General features: G+C 46.5%; 1 protein-coding gene across 1 annotated transcript in view; it reads left to right on the top strand.

Annotated features, from left to right (window-relative positions):
• Window positions 1-20,017, top strand: part of GATB (glutamyl-tRNA amidotransferase subunit B) — a 102,412-nt gene that overhangs the window by 28,302 nt on the left and 54,093 nt on the right. Inside the window, exons 3-5 of the mRNA XM_027513444.1 lie at window positions 16,324-16,437; window positions 18,742-18,940; window positions 19,561-19,683. Coding sequence (XP_027369245.1) covers window positions 16,324-16,437; window positions 18,742-18,940; window positions 19,561-19,683 — 436 coding nt within the window. The remainder of the gene's footprint in view (window positions 1-16,323; window positions 16,438-18,741; window positions 18,941-19,560; window positions 19,684-20,017) is intronic.

Below are 20,017 nucleotides of genomic sequence, written 5' to 3'. Positions count from 1 at the left end.
ACTGTCTTTAAATTTCAAAAGTAGCTGCTACCTTAGAAGACAGGAAGTCACAGATAGCAGTGGGCAGCAATGAGATGGCAGTAAAAATGGACTCAGTTATCTGGTGTGTAGCTCTTCAGCTTGTCAGAAGGTAGTTTCTTTCACTTAAGAATGGGAGCTTTTTCCAGCCACAGGCAAGCATACGATTTATCCAAGGAAATTTTGCCTCACAATAAAACAGAGAAAATGAAGTCATATAAGCTTCCTGAGACGTTAAGAAATATGGTCTCTATTCCTCTGCAGATAACACACTAATTATCACAAAAGGTGTTGGTTATCATTTAAGGGGGAAATATTATGTTGACATAATACATAATTTCAGCATCTGTTGTACTTTACTTTGGATTATAAATCTAGACTAATGGGCCTGTGGAACTGTTTAGACCTTTCCTTATTAGATCCCATTGTCTCTTACAAAAGCTTGAATATGAAAGATTTAGTTGATTGGGGCATTTTGCATTTAATAACGCTTCCATTCTGAAACTAGGATTTACTAAAATGTCTCCCATATGTCGAGTAATTTCATTTAATTCACCAAGCAGTCCTGCAAAATACTGTTTTTTCCCCTCACAGATGAGGAAGCTGAGGCTGAGAGAGGTTAGATGATCGGTGCAAGGTGACACAGCTGCTGAGTAGATTTCGGCTGAGTAGGGAAGATTTCGGCGAAGGTCTTTCTGACTCAGTTTTGCCCAACTTGTCAATCAGTAAATGCCTTCTCAAGATGAGGTTAATTGCCAACTAGTAACTGTTGAGAGTGTTGTGGGAGCAAGGAATGGAGGCTGGTTAACCTGCACACCCAGCTTGTTTTTCACTGGCTGCCAAGCGTTCTCAAACCTCCTCTCTAACCAAGTCTTCAAGTCTTCACCCTAGAGTGAGCTCCAAGGACCCGATGCTGTGTCCCGTGAGAGGTCTTTTTCCCCTAGGCTGGAGGTAGCCCTGGAGTTTTCCTCTTTCCTACCAGCACAGAGGTGAGTGTTGGGTCCTAGTACCCAGTGGTCCGAGGCACAGCAGGGAGAGAGTCCTCCGGTGTCAGAGGCCGGCCTGGTCGAGGCTGCCCTCCCCAGCCCCCTCACTAGTGGTAGGTGTGGGCACCAGCCTGAGGCCACCTGACCGTGTCAGGGGGCGGAAGCTGGCAGAGAATGGGATCTCAGGTGAGGAGAGTGGACACCCAGGAGGTCTGTCCTCGCCCTCGATCCTGACCAGTCCTGGGTTGCGGAACTGCTTCGGAGGGCAAGAGAATAGAGAGGCGCCTTGGAGCTCAGGGGCTGACCTGTCAGACCACACCCCTCCTCTTTGAACAAGAATTGTTTCCTGGGATGGGTGTTTGATTGTTTTTCTTCTTCTTTTGTGAGGGAGGGATTTAAATAAAAGAGAAATTGTAGCATTCTTTCTCCTTTTCCCGAGGCAACACCCCTTAGGTGTAAAGAACATATATGTTTATGTGGGTGTATTTAGATAAATATTTAGTATCTGCATAAAGCTGGTAACTCTTTTATTTTTGGCCATCCTGTGTGGCTTCGGGGGTTTTAGTTTCCCAACCAGATGTTGAACCCAGGCCCTTGGCACTGAGAGCGATGAGTCCTAACCACTAGACTACAAAGGAATTCCCAAAGCTGGTATCTTTTGATGGTAAAAGTCCACTTTTTAAAAAAAAATTTCTTAGCAGTTTCAGCACGCTTAGTCATCAGACCTTGAAGTGTTTGTTTTGGGTGATGACAGAAGAGCTCAGTGGTGAGAAAGAATGTGGGGGTGAGGCAGTGGGGAGCAGCTTTCTCTACCGTAATGAAAATTTATCTGTGTGGGAACTTTTGCTTTGAATATGAATCAGAGAGAGTTCGTGCTTTGAGACAAATTTATGGTTAGCAGTAAAATAAAGACCCGTTTTAGTGCCTTATTTTTACTTAGTAAATCTTAATTACTTTCTCTCTATAAATTAAAGCATTTACGGTGCTATATCTTAATCATCCATCAGGTTTGTCACATGTAACATTAATTTCATAGAATAATTGCCGCTTGGGCTTTTCGTAAGGCGTCACCTCAGAGTCTTTGAATGTGCCAGAGGAGCGGCCAACCGAATTTTCAGTGAGTTACGCGGTTTTGCATGTTGCCACAGTTTTTTAGGAGGTCCTGGTAACCATTGGACTGACTTTGCGTATCACAGCGCCGTGGGCTCACCAGTTGAGGGTTAAGGAGGAAGGAGAGAGATGGCGTGAACTGCAGGCTCTTTTGAAGACTGGAGTTTTACCCCTTTGAAGTGCATCACAAATATTTCCTGGCGTAGGTCCCCAAGACTGACTTCAGTGAGTAGATTTCTTTGTAATCAGTGGAATTTCACATAAATGTGCTAAAATCCTAGGCAGTATTTTTATCGACTTGAGTAAGGTATGCAGTCTTTTTTGTTCCATTATCTTCATAGCAAATCCTTTCCTAATGGTTAATGTCACCTTAGAGTTCTGTCCAGCCCACGTTGAGTTATCACAGATGCTCCTTACGCATTAGTGACATTTCATAATTCTTGGCTCCCAGTATGTGAAAAAGGAGTCAACAAGACCTTCTTTTTTGTTGTTGACTGGGCAGACTTGAGAGTGATATCATTTGATCAGTTAGATATTTATCAAAAGAAAAAGACACAGAAGTGAATCAGACATGGATGTGGCTCGCTGTGTGGTCCGTCCCACGTTCTCGAGAGCCTGCGCTCACCATTCCCCTGCTCTTTAGGGTGTCCTGGGGTGGGGGGCACGCTGCCCCCACAGGCTGGTCTTCCTGGTGTCCCCTCATGCCTCCCCTGCTAGCTGGCTTTTGACTGCTTAGGCGGGAGGCTTGGATGAGAGACTGGCGCTGGGAGGAAAGCAGCAACAGAGAGCCTCTCCTTCCCTTTTCCCTCCGGCAGCATCTCTGGTAATGCAGGGGTCACACCCGTGGTTCCTGCCATGGAGACGGGTCCACCGGGTTTCCAGCATCCTTGGTGCCCTCCCCCTGCTGCCAGCAACGCTGCCCCCCGCCAACCCCTCCCCTCCCTCCCTGGGGCATGAGCGGCTTCTTGCCGCTGAGAATCTTCTCAGTTGCCTCTTTGACATCCTAGCCCGTCTGTCATCTGTGTAATAAAGTCTCTGCATTAAATCGCGTCTGTTCTACATACTGAGTGGTTTCTTTTTTCCTAACACATATTTTATAAAACAGTTTTGCTTTTATTTCCTAGCTTATGGAGTTTGGGATGTTGATAAAAGGGATGCTAAATTATTCACTACCTCAGTTAATGTTTAATCGGCTGGCATGGCGTTTAAATAATAGGGCAAAGAAGATAAAGTGACTTGACTGCCCTCAGGGAGCTCAGTCTGGCTGGGGAGCCAGTGCTTTTCCAGAGGGCGGGGACCTGAAAAGGAGGGATGCCTACAGGGGAGTCTTGCCAGGTGCCAGGATCTTGCTCAAATGGATGAGGAGGAAGGGTGTTCCCAGCAGAAGCAGCAGCTTGTGCAAAAGCATGTTATGTGTCTTGCTGTATGAGCGTCTCTTGGGTTAGGGCTAAGCCAGAAAGGTGATCGGGCCGAACCTCAAAGAGCCTTGAAGACTCCATCAAGCACTTGGTGTTTGTCCTTTTAGTGATGGGGAGGCCGGAGAAGGGTTTTAACAGGGGAGTTATGTGAACGGATTTATTCTTTAGAAGAATCAGTTGGTACAGAGGCAAGAGTCCAGAGCTAATTGTGGAGGTGGAGAAACGTGGCCAGGCGATTAGTGCAGAAGTCTTGCTTGGAGGGGAGCATGTTTGAATGGAAGCCTGAATTAAATTGGAGGATTTAGGAGGAGGGAAATAATCAAGACATACTAAAAAGTAGGATGTGAATTCCTTGATCGTTTATTTTAGGTGTATTGGGAGTTGTGGTTAAAAGAATGATTGTTATACTCATGTTGCAGGAAGGCGACCCCTTCCAGGGCCCGAAACTGGGCTCTTGTCTAACACTTGGAAATGAATTGTCCGAGGAGACACATGTGCTGACAAAGCAAGAGATTTTATTGGGAAAGGGTGTCCGGGTGGAGAGCAGTAGGGTAAGGGAACCCAGGAGAACTGCTCTGCCACGTGGCTCGCAGTCTCGGGTTTAATGATGATGGGATTAGTTTCCTGGTGGTCTTTGGTCAATCATTCTAATTCGGAGTCTTTCCTGGTGGCGCACGCATCGCTCAGCCAAGATGGATGCTAGCGAGAGGGATTCTGGGAAGTGGACAGACACGCAGTGTCTCCTTTCCACCTTTCCTGAACTCTTCCGGTTGGTGGTGGCTTATTAGTTCTGTATTCCTTATCAGGATCTCCTGTCATAAAACAACTCATGCAAATGGTTACTATGGTGCCTGGCCAGGGTGGGCGGTTTCAGTCAGTGTGCTTCCTCTAACAACTCCCCGCTGAGAGACTTCATACTCAAGATACTTCTTGGGAATTGGGGCGGAGGTCTCTTTCTTCTGTAACTTCTTCCTGCTGTGCATGGGCGTAGGCCTGCCTAGCAGAACAGAAGTCTCTCTCTACCTGATCTAAGTTGGGGTGTTGCACATCTGAAACCAGCTTCCACCTTTGTAGTAACAGCAATTTAGTTGGAAACTGTTGGCTCCTCTCAGAGATGAAATAGACAAGGGCCAAACAGGAGACCTAACAGGATGGTCATCTCTGGTCCCCGAAACAGAAGGCAACATTTGGGGTGAGGGTTGCAGGGTTTGTGACTTTAGCAATTGTTTGAATCCATCCTTTGGAACTCAGGGAAGGTCAAGGAGGCTGAATGAAGTCTATATTCTACAGATAAGAAATGGAGAACACAGAACAGATCTCTACTCCAGAGCCCCACAGAGTCCTGCTCAGTTTTAATTTAGGGAACTAGGCAACTATGACTGTGGTAAGTTCCTGTCAAAATGGAGCATAGGACTGCCTCAGCTTGGAGAATAGACACTGAACTGGAAATATTCCCGAGTTCCAAGTCCTGGATCTGAGCCTTGTATGATTAAAATTTCAATCCCTTGGTCTGCCATTTTGGTGTAACAGACCCAATTAGAAGTAGCTGGAGGAGGGATAACTGGAATTTTGTAGACAAAATAAATCTCATTTCTTTTTAGAAGATTAGGCCTGAAACCCAGACTGGACCTGGCACTTCAGGGAGACTTGTAGCCAGGTATCCAGTTGCCTAGTTTTATAAAAAGTAAGGTTGCAGTTACTAGCTTCCAGCAGACATTGTTTTGAGAATGGTGGCATCCAAGCCTGACACGACTCAGAAAACTCAAGTATTTAGCAATGCAAGGTCTAATCTGAAAGTACACCCATAGATCACCTAGTTATTTCCCAGGATATCTGAACCATAGCTACTCTGCTGCTAAGTCACTTCAGTCGTGTCCGACTCTATGTGACCCCATAGACGGCAGCCCACCAGGCTCCCCCGTCCCTGGGATTCTCCAGGCAAGAACACTGGAGTGGGTTGCCACTTCCTTCTCCAATGCATGAAAGTGAAAAGTGAAAGTGAAGTCGCTCAGTCGTGTCCGACTCCTAGCGACCCCATGGACTGCAGCCCACCAGGCTTCTGTCCATGGGATTCTCCAGGCAAGAGTATTGGAGTGGGGTGCCATAGCTACTCTCTTTTGACTTTTAATTGTAAACTTTTCCTTAACAGTCAAAGCAGATTTCACCATTAATGATGTCAGTGTTTCTCTAGGTGTGAGAAGATGCAAGAATTGGGACTCATAAAATCTTCTCTGGAAAAGATCTAACTATCTGAAGGCCTGTTCTGCCAGTTTTTCCCAGAGCACAGAGTGCCTCATTCGTGATTTTCACCCTGAACCCCTTTCAGAGGAATTGAAGGTCAGCAGTTGCAACGGCCATGATTTAATTTTTGTAGATGTAGATGGCAAGTGTCAGTCTTCAGTTGGCAGAGCCCCTCTTTGCTCATAAACTTGACCATGATTTTGAGGGGGACATTTCATGACTATTTTATCCCATGGTGCTGAGAATGTCCATTCTCAGGTTTGGCAGAGATTTTGTTGACAGGCCACTCAATCTGCTGTTACTGGACTAGGCCATAAAACAGTATCCAAAATTCTCTGGACCACCTCTTACTAGCCTCTTGGTCCAGGAAAATATTCCCTCTTGTTGCTTCTTCCCGTATCTGGAGTTACACTGTTACCATCATCCATCTCATATGGGACTATATATTATTCTATTAGAGCCCTCAGACACACATTTGACAGTGTAAGAGATAGCAATTTTGTAAAATAGGTGAAATACAAATAACATAGCCAGCACTATTAGTAAAGTCACAAGTAAGACTTAAGTTAAGAGCTTCCATTAGATGTAGCCCAGTAAATCTCAGGTCATCTGACTTAGTCTGCTCTGTAGAGTCTTTATCTTCCAGGGAAATTATATATTGACACCATCTATAAGGCACATAGCCCCGTTTTCTAGTGTTACTAGATTGATTGTCCATAGTATGATTTAATTGTTTCCAACACAGAGGAGACTTTAAGCCTAAATTACCATAGCTGGTGTTATCTATATAAATCCATCCCATAATTGTTGGAGATTTTTTCCTCCTTTGCTGAAACTTTTCTTGTTGCTCTGATTGAGCTTGAGTAATAGTTCAGTTCAGTCACTCAGTCATGTCCGACTCTCTGCGACCCCATGAATTGCAGCATGCCAGGCCTCCCTGTCTGTCCATCACCAACTCCCAGAGTTCACTCAAACTCATGTCCATTGAGTTGGTGATGCCACCCAGCTATCTCATCCTCCGTCGTCCCCTTTTCCTCCTGCCCCCAGTCCCTCCCAGAGTCTTTTCCAATGAGTCAACTCTTTGCATCAGGTGGCCAAAGTACTGGAGTTTCAGCCCCAGTATCATTCCTTCCAAAGAACACCCAGGGCTGATCTCCTTTAGAATGGACTGGTTGGATTTCCTTGCAGTACAAGGGACTCTCAGGAGTCTTCTCCAACACCACAGTTCAAAAGCATCAATTCTTCGGTGCTCAACTTTCTTCACAGTCCAACTCTCACATCCGTACATGACCACAGGAAAAACCATAGCCTAGACGGACCTTTGTTGGCAAAGTAATGTCTCTGCTTTTCAATATGCTATCTAGGTTAGTCATAACTTTTCTTCCAAGGAGCAAGCGTCTTTTAATTTCATGGCTGTAGTCACCATCTGCAGTGATTTTGGAGCCCCCCCAAAAATAAAGTCTGACACTGTTTCCACTGTTTCCCCATCTGTTTCCCATGAAGTGATGGGACCGGATGCCATGATCTTCGTTTTCTGAATGTTGAGCTTTAAGCCAACTTTTTCACTCTCCACTTTCACTTTCATCAAGAGGCTTTTTAGTTCCTCTTCACTTTCTGCCGTAAGGGTGGTGTCATCTGCATATCTGAGGTTATTGATAGAAAAAAGCTCAAATTTATGGCCAGAGTCAGAGCAGGCATTATTAATTGGCCCGGTGTGGGGATCCCATCCAGTAATATCACAGTGACCTGAATATGACTATAATTTTTTTTTTTAAGTAAATTTTCTCAGGGCCAACCAGTTAGAGTCTTTTAGTAGAGAAATTTACCAAGGTAACCCAGAACTAGACACAGGTAATAGGCCACAAACCCAACAATTGAATTGATTTCTAAAACTAGCATAGAATCAGGCCTATGATAGAAAAGCATTTGATTTATATGCAAAGGTCTAAGAAGTCAAGAAAACATAAATGATCATACGAATTAGGTCCAGCATCTTGGGCAAGCTATCTATCTCTGATGTCGTCGTCTTCTCATCCTGGTTTAGTGTAGTTTTTCCTGCTTGAGCATCATTTTAAGGTGAGATCAGGTCAGCTGTCTTTTCTATAGACCAATCCAGTGTAGGGGCCTTTGTAAGTGGGAGTTAATCTAAGAGTTAATTTCCCTTCAGTTTCATTGTGCATGAGCTAGTTAAGAGTACCTGATTAAAAAAGTCCTTCCATCCAGGTTGGAGACAGTCCCTTAAATTACGTCTTTTTCCAGTCCTGGTCGCAGGTCATGAGGCATCTGATCTTCATCCAAAGATAGATTACTGAGAGAAGCTTCAGAAACAAACTTAGGGTGTTCTTTAAGAATTCAGTTAAATTTTGCATTAATGTCACATAACAGCAAAGAACTAAGAGATGAGTCTTACTAGATGCAGACCTCCATTAACAAACTGGGATTTAACATGTTTTGAAATATCTTTTCCTCCCTAAAGTTACCCTCATTTTTATAAAATGTAACCAAATTAAGGCTAGTTTGTTTGCAAATAGGTCTGTTCTCACTAATTTTGGTCTGATGATTTATATAACCATAACTGATTATAGACTTTTCATTTTGCTGAAACATTTAGAGTCTCAGACTGCACTTTTAAAATAAAACAGAGCTGGGAAACTCACATCAAAGGCTTATCACAGATTTTGCCTAACAAATCTAGGTGAGTTCTTCCTTTTTTAAGGTTTCAAAAATTTCTTGAGATTTTTGTACTTGTGAGATAACCTAACTCATTTGATAAACTTACTGGAAACCTAAGAATTTCCAATTTTTGGAGGAGTCAGATAGAAAATATAATTGTTTTGTTTATAATGTTTAATTTTACTAAAGTATTGTCATAATTAGTTTGAGAGGAAGGTTTTCCCTACTCCCTGAAAACCCGTAATATTTCAGATAGAAACCATAAAAGTTATAAGCATATTCGCTGGTTCATTCAGTCCTTCTGTTAACTTTTGTGAAGTCATCAGGTTTTCCATTAGAATACCAGGACATATCAGAATGTTAAGAACTCCATATAACTTCTAGGATATCTGTATTAGTAATTTTACCATACATTATAACATGAGAAAATTTATTACTCATTTGATAATCTTTTTCATATAATTTAACCAACCAAATAAACACAGTTTAATATCTCTCTTTGGGATGTTTCAGGGGCCCTCTGAAGCACCCCAAAGTTAGCTAGAGGTCAAAAGAACTTCAAAGGATTCTATTTAGGAAGTTTTCTCGAAAAGATCAATTAGAAGGGTTTAGAACATTTGGTCAGATTTAGTCAGTGTTGGTGGGTGTATCATTTAGCTTGTTGATACGTCACAATAGGCCTGAATACCAAGGCTCAAAGTCTAGTGAAAGTCAGCGCCGCCATCTTGGACCTAGTTGGCTCTAACCAGTTTTCTTACGACTGGGTCATTTCTAACAAAATCCATTTATCTAACTAATTGTAATCCAATTTTAGAAAATCCTGATCATGCATAACTCTTTTTAGTATTTTTTCATACCTTTTCTTTCTTTTTTTTTTTTTTTTTACTGAAAACACTTCCTACTTTTCTTTAGCAACCAAGAACTAACTTTTATATTAGCATTTTATAGATTGGTGAATATAAATACCAGTGATAATTTCCAAAACCCTTGCTTTCTTAGAACATTTTAGGATGGCACCAAACATTGTTCATTTATAGTCCCAAATCTCTTTAGTTTCTCTGTAAAAGGAAATTAGTGTTTAGTAGTAAATATTTCAAAATCTTATTTTATTTGGAAATGACCTAACTATTCAGTAGACTTCCAACACTTAGCACACTTGGCACAACCCTTAGAAATTTAAGTTACACCAATCTGGAGAGACTATTTTAGACAGATATTTCTAAAGAATAATTATTCTTAATAGAGTTTATGTAAAAGCTCATATCTCATTTACATTTTTTAGAAGTTTCTTCACTTGAGGTAATTTCCTTATTGACAATCTTGTAACAGATATAATATTTAGCTTATATTAAACCTAGGTACAATGAAAATATTCTACTTAATGTTAATTACTCTGAGACATGTCTGTATTAGGTCAACAAACGAACATTATATCAGGTATTTAATACTGAATATTTCCCAGTTCACATGAACCTGGAATTTATTGTTTAATTAATTAATTAAATTTTTTTTATTGTTTAATTTAGAATTATTTGATTTGTAAGTGCTTACCTTTTTTTAAGCCAAATAAATAGAGCTCATTTACAAATTAACCTCAAAAATATTACCCAGAGACAAAGACATACCAAGACATATTTAGACAGACACAGTGCAAGATCTAGCTTCATTTTCTAAGTTTAGTCATGAATTAGATATTACAATATAAAATTTACTAGTTTATAAAAAACAGTTGAAATAAATAAAACAATAAAAATTTTAAAGTCTTTTCCATCAGTCTCAGGAGTTAGAGATGGTCTAGATAAGTGTTCCTGAGAGCCCTGGTCTCAAGGCACAGGGAAAGAAAATCAAGTTCTAACAAAATGGCAGCAGGTCTAAACCAAATGGTGGCCAAAAAGCAAATTGGCCGTCAAAAATCGCAACACAGAACACAGAGTTAAAACACACACATATAAACCTGGCAGTCCTCATCAGACACTCCTTAAATACAAGAATACAGTCTCTCAGAAAACCTCCTATAGAGACACAGAACTTCAGATCCAAGTACTAACATCAAAGATTTCAGGAGGAAAGGAAGCCAGGTTGAAAGAAGGGGGAGGAGGCGGGAGAAGGGGGCAAAGGGGGCGGCCTTACAGACGTCTCCTGCCACCTACAGACACCCAGGCGTTATGGGACTTTACCCTGGGCCTCTAGAGAAGGGAAGACTGGAACTCAGCCCTACCAGAAATCAGACCAGACCAGAACCAGAATTCGAGTTCTCTACCAAGAGGAGGTAATCAGCCTCCAATCCTCAGCTCAGGCTGAGGCCCTTCGACCAGAGAGGCCCTTCGACCAGATTCCTGCATCCAGGACCGGGGGACTAGAAAAACGGGGAAGGATAGGAAGGGTTAAGGAGAGGAAAGAGAGAGGGAAGGGGAGAGAGGTCAATAAAGTCTCCTGTTCCTAACCAGTTGGGGCACTCTAGCCAGTTGTCCACATCAGGAGGAGACCAGGGACGAAACGGTCCCAGTTGCGGCCTCTGGGTCTGGTCCATTCGCAGGCAAGCTGGCCCCTGAGTACCCTGAGTGGTCAGGATGTCAGCCTCAGCGAAGCAGAGTCCCACCAGAGTCACCATTTGTTGCAGGAAGGTGGACCCCTTCCAGGGCTCAAAACTGGGCTCTTGTCTAACACTTGAAAATGAATTGTCCCAGGAGACACATGTGCTGACAAAGCAAGAGATTTTAATGGGAAAGGGCACCGGGGTGGAGAGCAGTAGGGTAAGGGAACCCAGGAAAACTGCTTTGTTGTGTGGCTCACAGTCTCAGGTTTTATGGTGATGGGATTAGTTTCCTGGTGGTCTTTGGCCGATCATTCTAATTCAGAGTCTTTCCTGGTGGCCCACGCATCACTCAGCCAAGATGGATGCTGGCGAGGGGGATTCTGGGAAGTGGACAGACACGCGGTGTCTCCTTTCCACCTTTCCTAGACTCTTCCTGTTGGTGGTGGCTTATTAGTTCCGCGTTCCTTATCAGGATCTCCTGTCATAAAACAACTCATGCCAGTGGTTACTACGGTGCCTGGCCAGGGTGGGCAGTTTCAGTCAGTGTGCTTCCTCTAACACTTACAGGTCAGGAAATGTCTGGTTAGGCAAAGTAAGTCTTAAGACTGGAAGCCTGCTTCTCACATTGGGGTCGCAGCCTGTCCTTGGAAGTCTCATGATGCCTCTGCACCTTCTGCGCTGGATGTGTGTTAGATTGCACCAAGTTATGGTTGCAGCTCTGCTTATTTTGCAAACAAGTGGAACAAGTGATAATCCCTTTAAAAGCCATTCACTGTCTCCTCAGCCTGTATCCTTTTCCTGGCTGTGACATGCTCGGCCTCTCTCTTCTGGACATGACATATATTGACTGTCTCATCTCCTCCGTCCACCGCTCATAGGTTTCTTAACTGCCAATTAAAGAATCAGCTTTTTACTTACGTGATAAATCGTTTCATGGGTACTTGTGTCTAAAGGTTTTGAAAGTCCAGTGATAACGTATGCTGCTTGAGAAAAACTCTAGGTCCACTCCCTCTCCGGCCGCCACATGCCAGAGCCACTGTGTAAAACACATGTGTACGGAGTGTTTTACAAAATTCCGAGAATACAGTGCTCACCTTTTTAGAGTTAGACATCTGAAAACAAGCCTGTGCACGTAGAAAAACTGGCAGGAAGAAAATTGCTAGAAACAGTATCTGCCTCTCTGGAAGGGTTTGGTTTGAGCTGCTGCTAGAGTATTATGGCTCAGTGTTAGCAGGCTTGAGTGCCAACACTCATGCGCCTCCTTCTTTGAAGATTTACGGTAAGAGTGTAGTTGAGAGTCTGGGCTCTGGGATCTGATGTCCTGCTACTTAGTCACCTGCGGCGAGTTACCTAACCTCTGTGCGTTCCTTCCTTATCTGTAAGATGACGATCACGGTGGTACCTGCCCTAGGACTGCCGAGGGGATTGCCTGGCACGTGCGTGTGGTGTGCCCAGCCCACCTCCTGACATAAAGAGCGTGCAGCCAGCACTTGGCCATCGATGGTTCCCGAAGCCAGAGTGGGCTGTGCTCAGGCTCCGTGGAGAGAGCTGTGCTTTGTGAGTGCCAAGGAGCATTGGTTTCCTTCAATAGGGAAGCTGCTGTGGTTACCCATGAGCCCTTCTGTAGTTTACTTTATGTGAATTGCAAAGAAAATTCTGGAACTTGCATCTTCAGGACACGTTCGTCTTTGGAGTTTTTTCATTCCTCTTTGATCTTGTCACATGTGATTGGTCGTCGTTTCAGGGCACTTCCAGAAATACGTCTGAAGGCCACTGGGTGGAGGTAACAGCGTAGAGGAGACAGAGGCATCGCGGCCTCTCTGAGACCCGCCCTGGATACCCATCCCCTCCCTCTTCACTGGAGCTCAGCGCACGTTCCTGACCACCACTGCCTTTCGTTCTCTGTGGGGCTCCGGGTCCAGAGGGAACAGGCAGTGCCCATTCTCATGGAACCTAGTTCAGGGGCAATACATGCACACACATCTGACCCACCGTGATGCAAGCACAAACGGACGCTTGTGGAAGGTCAGCAAGGCACATGGGAAGAAGAGTAAGGAAAGTTGCCCAGACTTGGTGACATCTCCGTAGATTGTGAATAAGAATAGGGCGGTCAGCAGTCAGCATTGTTTGTATAGGAGAACTGGACCGGGGAGCCAGGGGGCGGGTTGTGTGTGTGTGAGAGAGATAGGAGATGGAATTGAAGATGGAGGCCAGCGCTAGACCATAGCAGAGCCTGGCCTTTCCTGTGTGTGTGTGTGTGTGTGTGTGTGTGTGTTAGGAGATGAAATTGAAGATGGAGGCCAGTGCTAGACCGTGGCAGAGCCTGGCCTTTCCTGTGTGTGTGTGTGTGTGTGTGTGTGTGTTAGGAGATGAAATTGAAGATGGAGGCCAGTGCTAGACCGTGGCAGAGCCTGGCCTTTCCCGTGTGTGTGTGTGTGTGTGTGTGTGTGTGTGTGTGTGTGTGTGTGTGTGTTAGGAGATGGAATTGAAGATTCAGGTCAGAGCTAGACCGTGGCAGAGGCTGGCCTTTACCGTGTAGACATGGCGGTCGCCAAGTGATTTTAGGCCCCAGGACGCTGTAGGATTTGAGCCTTTATCAGGACTGTGCTCATGGGGATGACGCACTTGCAGAGGGTGGAGGCCATGCCAGCAGGCTCACGTCCCCAGCACACGTTCCTTGAGGCCAGCGGCAGCGTCTTGTGTCACTCGGCACCCCTCAAGCCTAGAACTGTCTGTATAGACACTGAAGGCACTGTGTGAGATAAAGACAGCCCCAGCTGAAGTTTCCAATTCTGCATCCTCTCCTCAGAACATGCTGACCTGGACCTCCATCTGTCACAAGCAGCTTGACTAGGATTGTAATAAATTCTTTTTTCTTGGCATTCTTTTAACTGGCTCTCTCTGTTTACTAGCCCCCCTGTGCACCTGTAGTGTGGTGATGATGGATGCTTATAATCCTGACCCTGAAGTGCTCCAGGCCTTCTAAATCATCAAGAAAAGATTAAAGTATATTCAATACTGCTGTAATGTTTATGTGTTTTACCTCATTCTTATCCTTTGGAAATGGATGATGGTTTATCAAGTGCCCAGGTACTCGTGCGCACACGGGGAGAGTGAGTCTGTGATCACCCGTGGCTCTCCACTCCCCCACAGCACCAGGCACGGGGTGTTTATTAGCAGCACACGCTCAGAAAGAAGCAAGCAAAACAGACCTGGGTGCTCTCCAGGCCTAGAAAGAGGGAGCAGGTTGGTCCCAAAGGGGCAGACTGGGCAGAGACGAGAGAGAAAGCGGTGGTTAGAGAAGAGTGGGGTGGAAAAGCAAGAACTGACAGGCGGCCAGTCCAGCAGTCTCCAGGCACACCACGCTGCTGCCCAGCCCCAGAGGGGCGAGCCTCGCGGCAGGACCCCAGTTTCACGTTCTCGTGCGCCTTGGCCCAGATCAGATCTGCAGGCTTGAATTTGGCAGGATTCTCCACCAGCTCTATTTGTATTGTGGTAACAACTGTTCAGTAAAACGCCAAACATTAGCAAGTAAAAACATCGATAATTAGAGCATCCTGTGTCTCCCCACCCCAGCGCCCCCAGCACACACACATCTTTTCATGAAAACCATTATTACTGCAGAGCTGACAATATTACTTGGCCCAAAATGAAGAGCTCTGAATAGAAGCTGTGAGACAACTCCATTTTGTAACCTGGCTTCCAAAACCAGGCCTGGGAGGATGTTTTTAGGAGGGAGGTTTGCTGTTGGCTTTTTCTTTGGCGGGGGCTGAGGGGGGCTGTATGTTGCAGCAAGTAGAGATACCTCTCACATTTTCTTACACAGGTTTGCATTTAGACTCTGTCTGATCAACAAGTCCCACCCGTGTCTGGGTGCCTGGTCCCCGCACCACGGGGATTCTGACTGTCACCCTCTGGGCTCAGGCACGTGTGGACTCGAACTGGCTTTATCATTTTCCTGGGCGAGTCTCTTGGTCTTTCTTGGTCTTTATTCTTTTTCTGATATGTTGAAATAGTACAAATTCCTTCTTTACAGAGTTGTGAGGTGGAAATAAAATGGTGATTGTGAAAAACCTTAGCCGGAAAGCCCTACACAGATAAAAACATACTAAATGCACTAAAGAACCTCATAAATATTCTAATGAAAAACAGAAACATATTGCAGAGCAAGCGCAGTCCTCAAAACTTCCCCTGAAGCAGAGTGGGGAAAAGGGACTGTTTATTGAATTCCTGCCCTAGAGGGGCTGTGATTGTAGCCAGCCGTGACTGCCCACTCTGCATGCATCTCTCTCTCTCCCTGAGATGGGGAACTGTGGCTTCCAGGCCTGCAGCTGTACAGACACACAGCGCAAGAGGGGTGAGGGCCTGTCTGACTCCACATCTCAATACATTTTTTCCTTATCTCTAGTTGTCCACCTTATTCCGGCCACTTACCCACCCAGATTTCTGAAAGCTGTTTGCTTCCTTTGGAGCTGGAAAATTTGCTAGCCCTTCCTTGGTCTTATGCTCCTGAAAGCTGGACAGGGTGGGATCCAAAAGGAACTCGGAAGCCCCGGAGGCAGCAGGTGAAGGGGAAGTGTGCCCAGGCCCGCCTTCTGGGGGCTCAGCTGGGCCTGGACCCAAAGCAGGAGGCAGGCGCACGGCACTTCCCAGCCCTGGGGGAGATGGCTGCAGCCCTGTCGGTTCCAGAAGCACATTCTCTCTCTGTCTCAGTGTTTCCCAGCCTCACCGAGGTGGTTTGGAGGGCTGCTTCTCCAATCCTCCTCCAGGAGTCAGTGCCTCTGTGTGTTCTGAGCGGCTTCTTGTTCTGCTAGCAGTGGGATGAGACTAAGGTATTCCTTGTAGTTATCTCTCTCCTGAGCTTTGCTGGGACCCTCCGTGTTAACTTCGATGTCGTGTCAGGGGAAAGGACTCCAGACGAGGCAGTTATTAAGTGCCCACCACCACCACGACTTTTTAATCAACTTTGCCCAATTTGGGCTTCGCTGGTGGCTCAGATGGTAAAGAATCCACCTGCAGTGAGGGAGACCTGGGTTCAGTCCCTGGGTTGGGAGGATCCCCTGGAAAAGGGGACAGCTACCCGCTGCAGTGTTCTTGCCTAGAGAGTCACATGGACAGAGGAGCCTGGCGGGCTACAGTCCACAGGGTCACAGAGAGTCCGACACGACTCAGAGACTTTCACTCACTTCCCCAATTCCAGACACACTGAGTTGGCTTGTGAGCTGAGCTGCCCATAGGAAGAACCAGAGCTCATACCTGTTGAAGGGTGAGATCGCAGGTCCAGGGAGGATGTCCACAGGGAAGCATAATTGCTCAGACGGTAAGTGTCCTGTCCCTGCAGGTCCTCAACAGGCGGTGCGTGGAAGCAGCCGTGATGACCGGCCTAGCCCTGGACTGTCACATCAACAGGAAGTCCTTGTTTGACCGGAAGCACTACTTCTATGCAGACCTCCCTGTGAGTACGCTCTGTCTGTCCATCCCTGTACCCAGAGCCAGGACTTTGCTGTGGGGGGTGCTGCATGCGTCCTCAGCCAGAGCTCAGTCCAGCCCTGCGGGAGGCCCTGCCTGGCTGATGAAGCCAGTTCCCCGCAACGTAGACCAGATCGGACACGGGGTCCTGATTGCCAGCTCCAACCAGGAGCCTTGTGCTCTGGGGGCTCGTTCGTAATTGACCACAGAGGGGAGGCAGCCTGCGTTCTCAGGCTCAGCCCAGCTGTGGGGTTTGGTGCTAATTGCCGTTTAGGATGGAAGCCACCTCCGTGCAGTGGTCAATGCATCCTGTGGCTCGGAGGACAGGGAGAGCACCCCTCTGTCAAGTTGGGATTCCCAGTAATAGGACCGTCTCCTCTGCAGACATGCCTGCTATCCCCAAGGGCCGCTTAAGTGGACAGTAGTAAGTGGAGACATGAACCAGAAGCCTGGATGGATGACAGTAATTGGCAAAGCAGTAAACCCGATATTAACCTGCCTTCTCCTTAAAATTAGAAAGTTTTTTTTCTTTATGAGAAAAGCCAGTGTGAACTGGAGCCAATTTTTCATAGTATTGAACTGAACCAAAACTGTAATGGTGAGTGGGTTTCCCAAATGATGTTTGATTTGCTCTGAGCCTCTGATGGCGAGTGTGGCCCTGCTTGAGGTTCAGGCCGTCAGCAGTGCTGATTCTGTTTCATGTTATTCTCCCGGAACTGAAGGCGGGGGTGAGCTGCTTTCAGCAGGTGCACGCAGGAGTGGAATTAAATAAAAAGTGCAACGGGAACCTGAATTCTCTAGTTGCTGCTATTTTTCCCCTCTGACTGCCAGCTTTTTAGCAAGTTCCACTGCCTGGTAGGGAAGAAATAATTAAACTGCATTTATTCATCTTTTAAGAGCGATAACGAGTTTGGTTAAGGTGGGAGATGTAGCAGTAAGCAACTGAAAAATGAGATGCTTTATTTTTTCTGGCTTTCTGATCTTTCTGGCCCAGGTAGCTCACATAATCTGGAGTTAGTGTTGCCAAATATTACACGGGACATGCTTATACTAAAAAAGTGTTCGTTTTTATCTACACAGTTGATTCATATTATCACAGTTTCACAGAGCATCTGTATTTTAGTTGGCAACCGTTCCCAGAGTTTAATTTTTACAGATTAAGACTTGCTGTCTTAGCACAGAAAACAAGGTGGCCTAATGCAGTGGTTCTCAAAGTGTGTTCCCCAGGCCACTAGCATCAGCGTCTCCTAGGAACGTGTCAGAAATACAGATTCTCAGGCACCACCCCAGACCTGCAGAGTTAGAAACACTTCAGGTGGGGTCAGAAGATCTGTGTTTTGACCGCCCTGCCAGGTGATTCTGATACAGCTTAAGCTTGAACAGGGCTGGCCAGGAAGCCAGGAACATAGACTGTGGAGCCAGGTCACCCGAGTTCACCTCCTAACGTTGATGCTTACTGGCTCTGCGGCTTCGGCCGTGGGTCCTTAGTCTCTCCATGTCCTGTGCTTTGTTCCTGGGGCTCTCCTGAGAACTAAACCGTGCGAAGCGCCGAGAGCAGCGTCTGGGGACGCTGCGTCAGTGTCATCCTCTGTTCTTCGCCGAGTCTCACCTGCCCTCTCTTTAGTGTGCGTGCATCTGAAAGGAGTCCTTCCCGCCCACTCAGAAGGTGGTGAGGGAGCGCTGGCAACATCCATCAGTGTTTTAGTGCTCCGTGCTTCCTATTAGTGGAGCGTGAGTGTCACTGCATTTTCTGGCTCGAGAAACAAGGGAAGTTTTTTCAGGGAGGGCATCTGACATGATCGGTTAGCTCAGAGAGCAGGAACAAAACCAGGCTCACGGCGCTGGCAGCTGCTGTCGGCTGCGCTGAGACGCGATGGCAGGGTGCTTAGCCAGCACTCCCAGTAAGAGGGTCTGTCAGGAGCCCAGTAAGCAGATGCAGGGCTGAGCTAATGAGCTAAGTGGAAACAGCACACTCTTTTCTCAGAGGCTGCAGACAGAGAGATGACTGTTAGTCCCCAGAATGGTACTCTGCAGGGAAGAGTGAGGATCTGTGTGCTTTACTGCTTCATTATTGGGGGCGTGGGGACGGGGGACTCAGAGAAGTCAGGAGAGGCCAGGCTAGATTATGGCCACAGCGCATAGACTAATCTTTCGGCTCGTTTTCCTTTTTTTGTTGTTGTCGTATTGTGTTTTTAAGTACGCTTGTAGTTTTAGGACATTAAAAGGAGTGATCAACTGGTTCCCAGCTTTGACTTACAGACTAGTGACTCTGGCCCCCATTTGCCTGCAGGCGGGCTACCAGATTACCCAGCAGAGGCTGCCGATCGCTGTGAACGGGAGCTTGGCATACAGCGTCTATGTGGGGAGGAAGCCAAGTCAGATGGTCACCAGGACCGTGAGGGTGAAGCAGATCCAGCTGGAGCAGGACAGTGGCAAAAGCCTGCACGACGACCTGCGGTCCCAGACGCTCATTGACCTGAACAGGGCAGGTAGGCTTGGGGATGCTCGTCTTCTTTCCTGCCACCGCCCATCCCCTCCAGGGTTTTCCCAATCCAGGTGAGGAAACAGGCCCCAGAGGTTGACAGATGGGTCAGGATATCAACATTGGTGTTGGCGGAGCTGATTAGCAAGCCAGGTGGGGACTGTGCTTTCTGTGGACTGCCTTCTAACCCACGACTAAACTGAAATCCACTTCACCACCTAGTCAGGGACCAAGCAGCTTGGTGTTGGAAGCAGACATTAAAAGAACCAAAGTTAAAAATTCAGAAGTGAGGGTAAAGAGAAGTGAGTCGGAGCCCATCAATGATGTGTGCACGCTTAGTCACTCAGTGTCCCACTCTGCAGCCCCACGGACTGTGGCCCGCCAGGCTCCTCTGTCCATGGAGTTCTCTAGGCAAGAATCCTGGAGTGGGTAGCCACACCCTCCTCCAGGGGATTTTCCTGACCCAGGGATCAAACCGTACGTCTCCTGCATTGCAGGCAGATCCTGTACCACTGAGCCACTCGGGAAGCCTGTCAGTGGCGCAGGGTTTTCCTAAAACTCTAGGCTGATGTGCCTGGGGACCAAAGCTAGAGAGGTCCGGTCAGGCTGACTCTGTCTCTCTGGTAGGGATCGGCCTTCTGGAACTGGTCCTGGAGCCGGACATGTCCTGTGGAGAAGAGGCGGCCACAGCTGTCAGGGAGCTGCAGCTGATTCTTCAGGCCTTGGGGACCAGCCAGGCCAACATGGCAGGTAAAAGCCGCAGAAGAAGCTCGCTCCTCTCCCCCTTCTTCCTGTCTGCTTCTGCGCTCTCTCCTCACTGGAGTGTATCCTCTACATTAGCTACAGTGGGATTGTTTGTATCCTTTCTCAGCCTTTTCTCCCTCAGGGTGTTTTCTCCCCCTTAGAATTCCCATGGATTCTTTTCTGAGCCCCTGACCAAAAATAAACGCACAAACAGCAGCCCTACAGAGGCAACTGAGCCCAAGTGTGAGATTAGAAGTTGAGGGACCAGAGGCGGCGTCCTGCTTCTTGCATCAGGATGCTGTGAGAATTAATAAAACAATGTGTTTGAACAGCTTCATCA

This window comes from Bos indicus x Bos taurus, chromosome 17 (assembly GCF_003369695.1).
Source record: "Bos indicus x Bos taurus breed Angus x Brahman F1 hybrid chromosome 17, Bos_hybrid_MaternalHap_v2.0, whole genome shotgun sequence".
In the NCBI taxonomy this organism is placed as follows: Eukaryota; Metazoa; Chordata; class Mammalia; order Artiodactyla; family Bovidae; genus Bos; species Bos indicus x Bos taurus.
The sequence above is the reverse complement of the archived record's forward strand: the minus strand, read 5'-3'. Positions and strand labels throughout refer to the sequence as shown.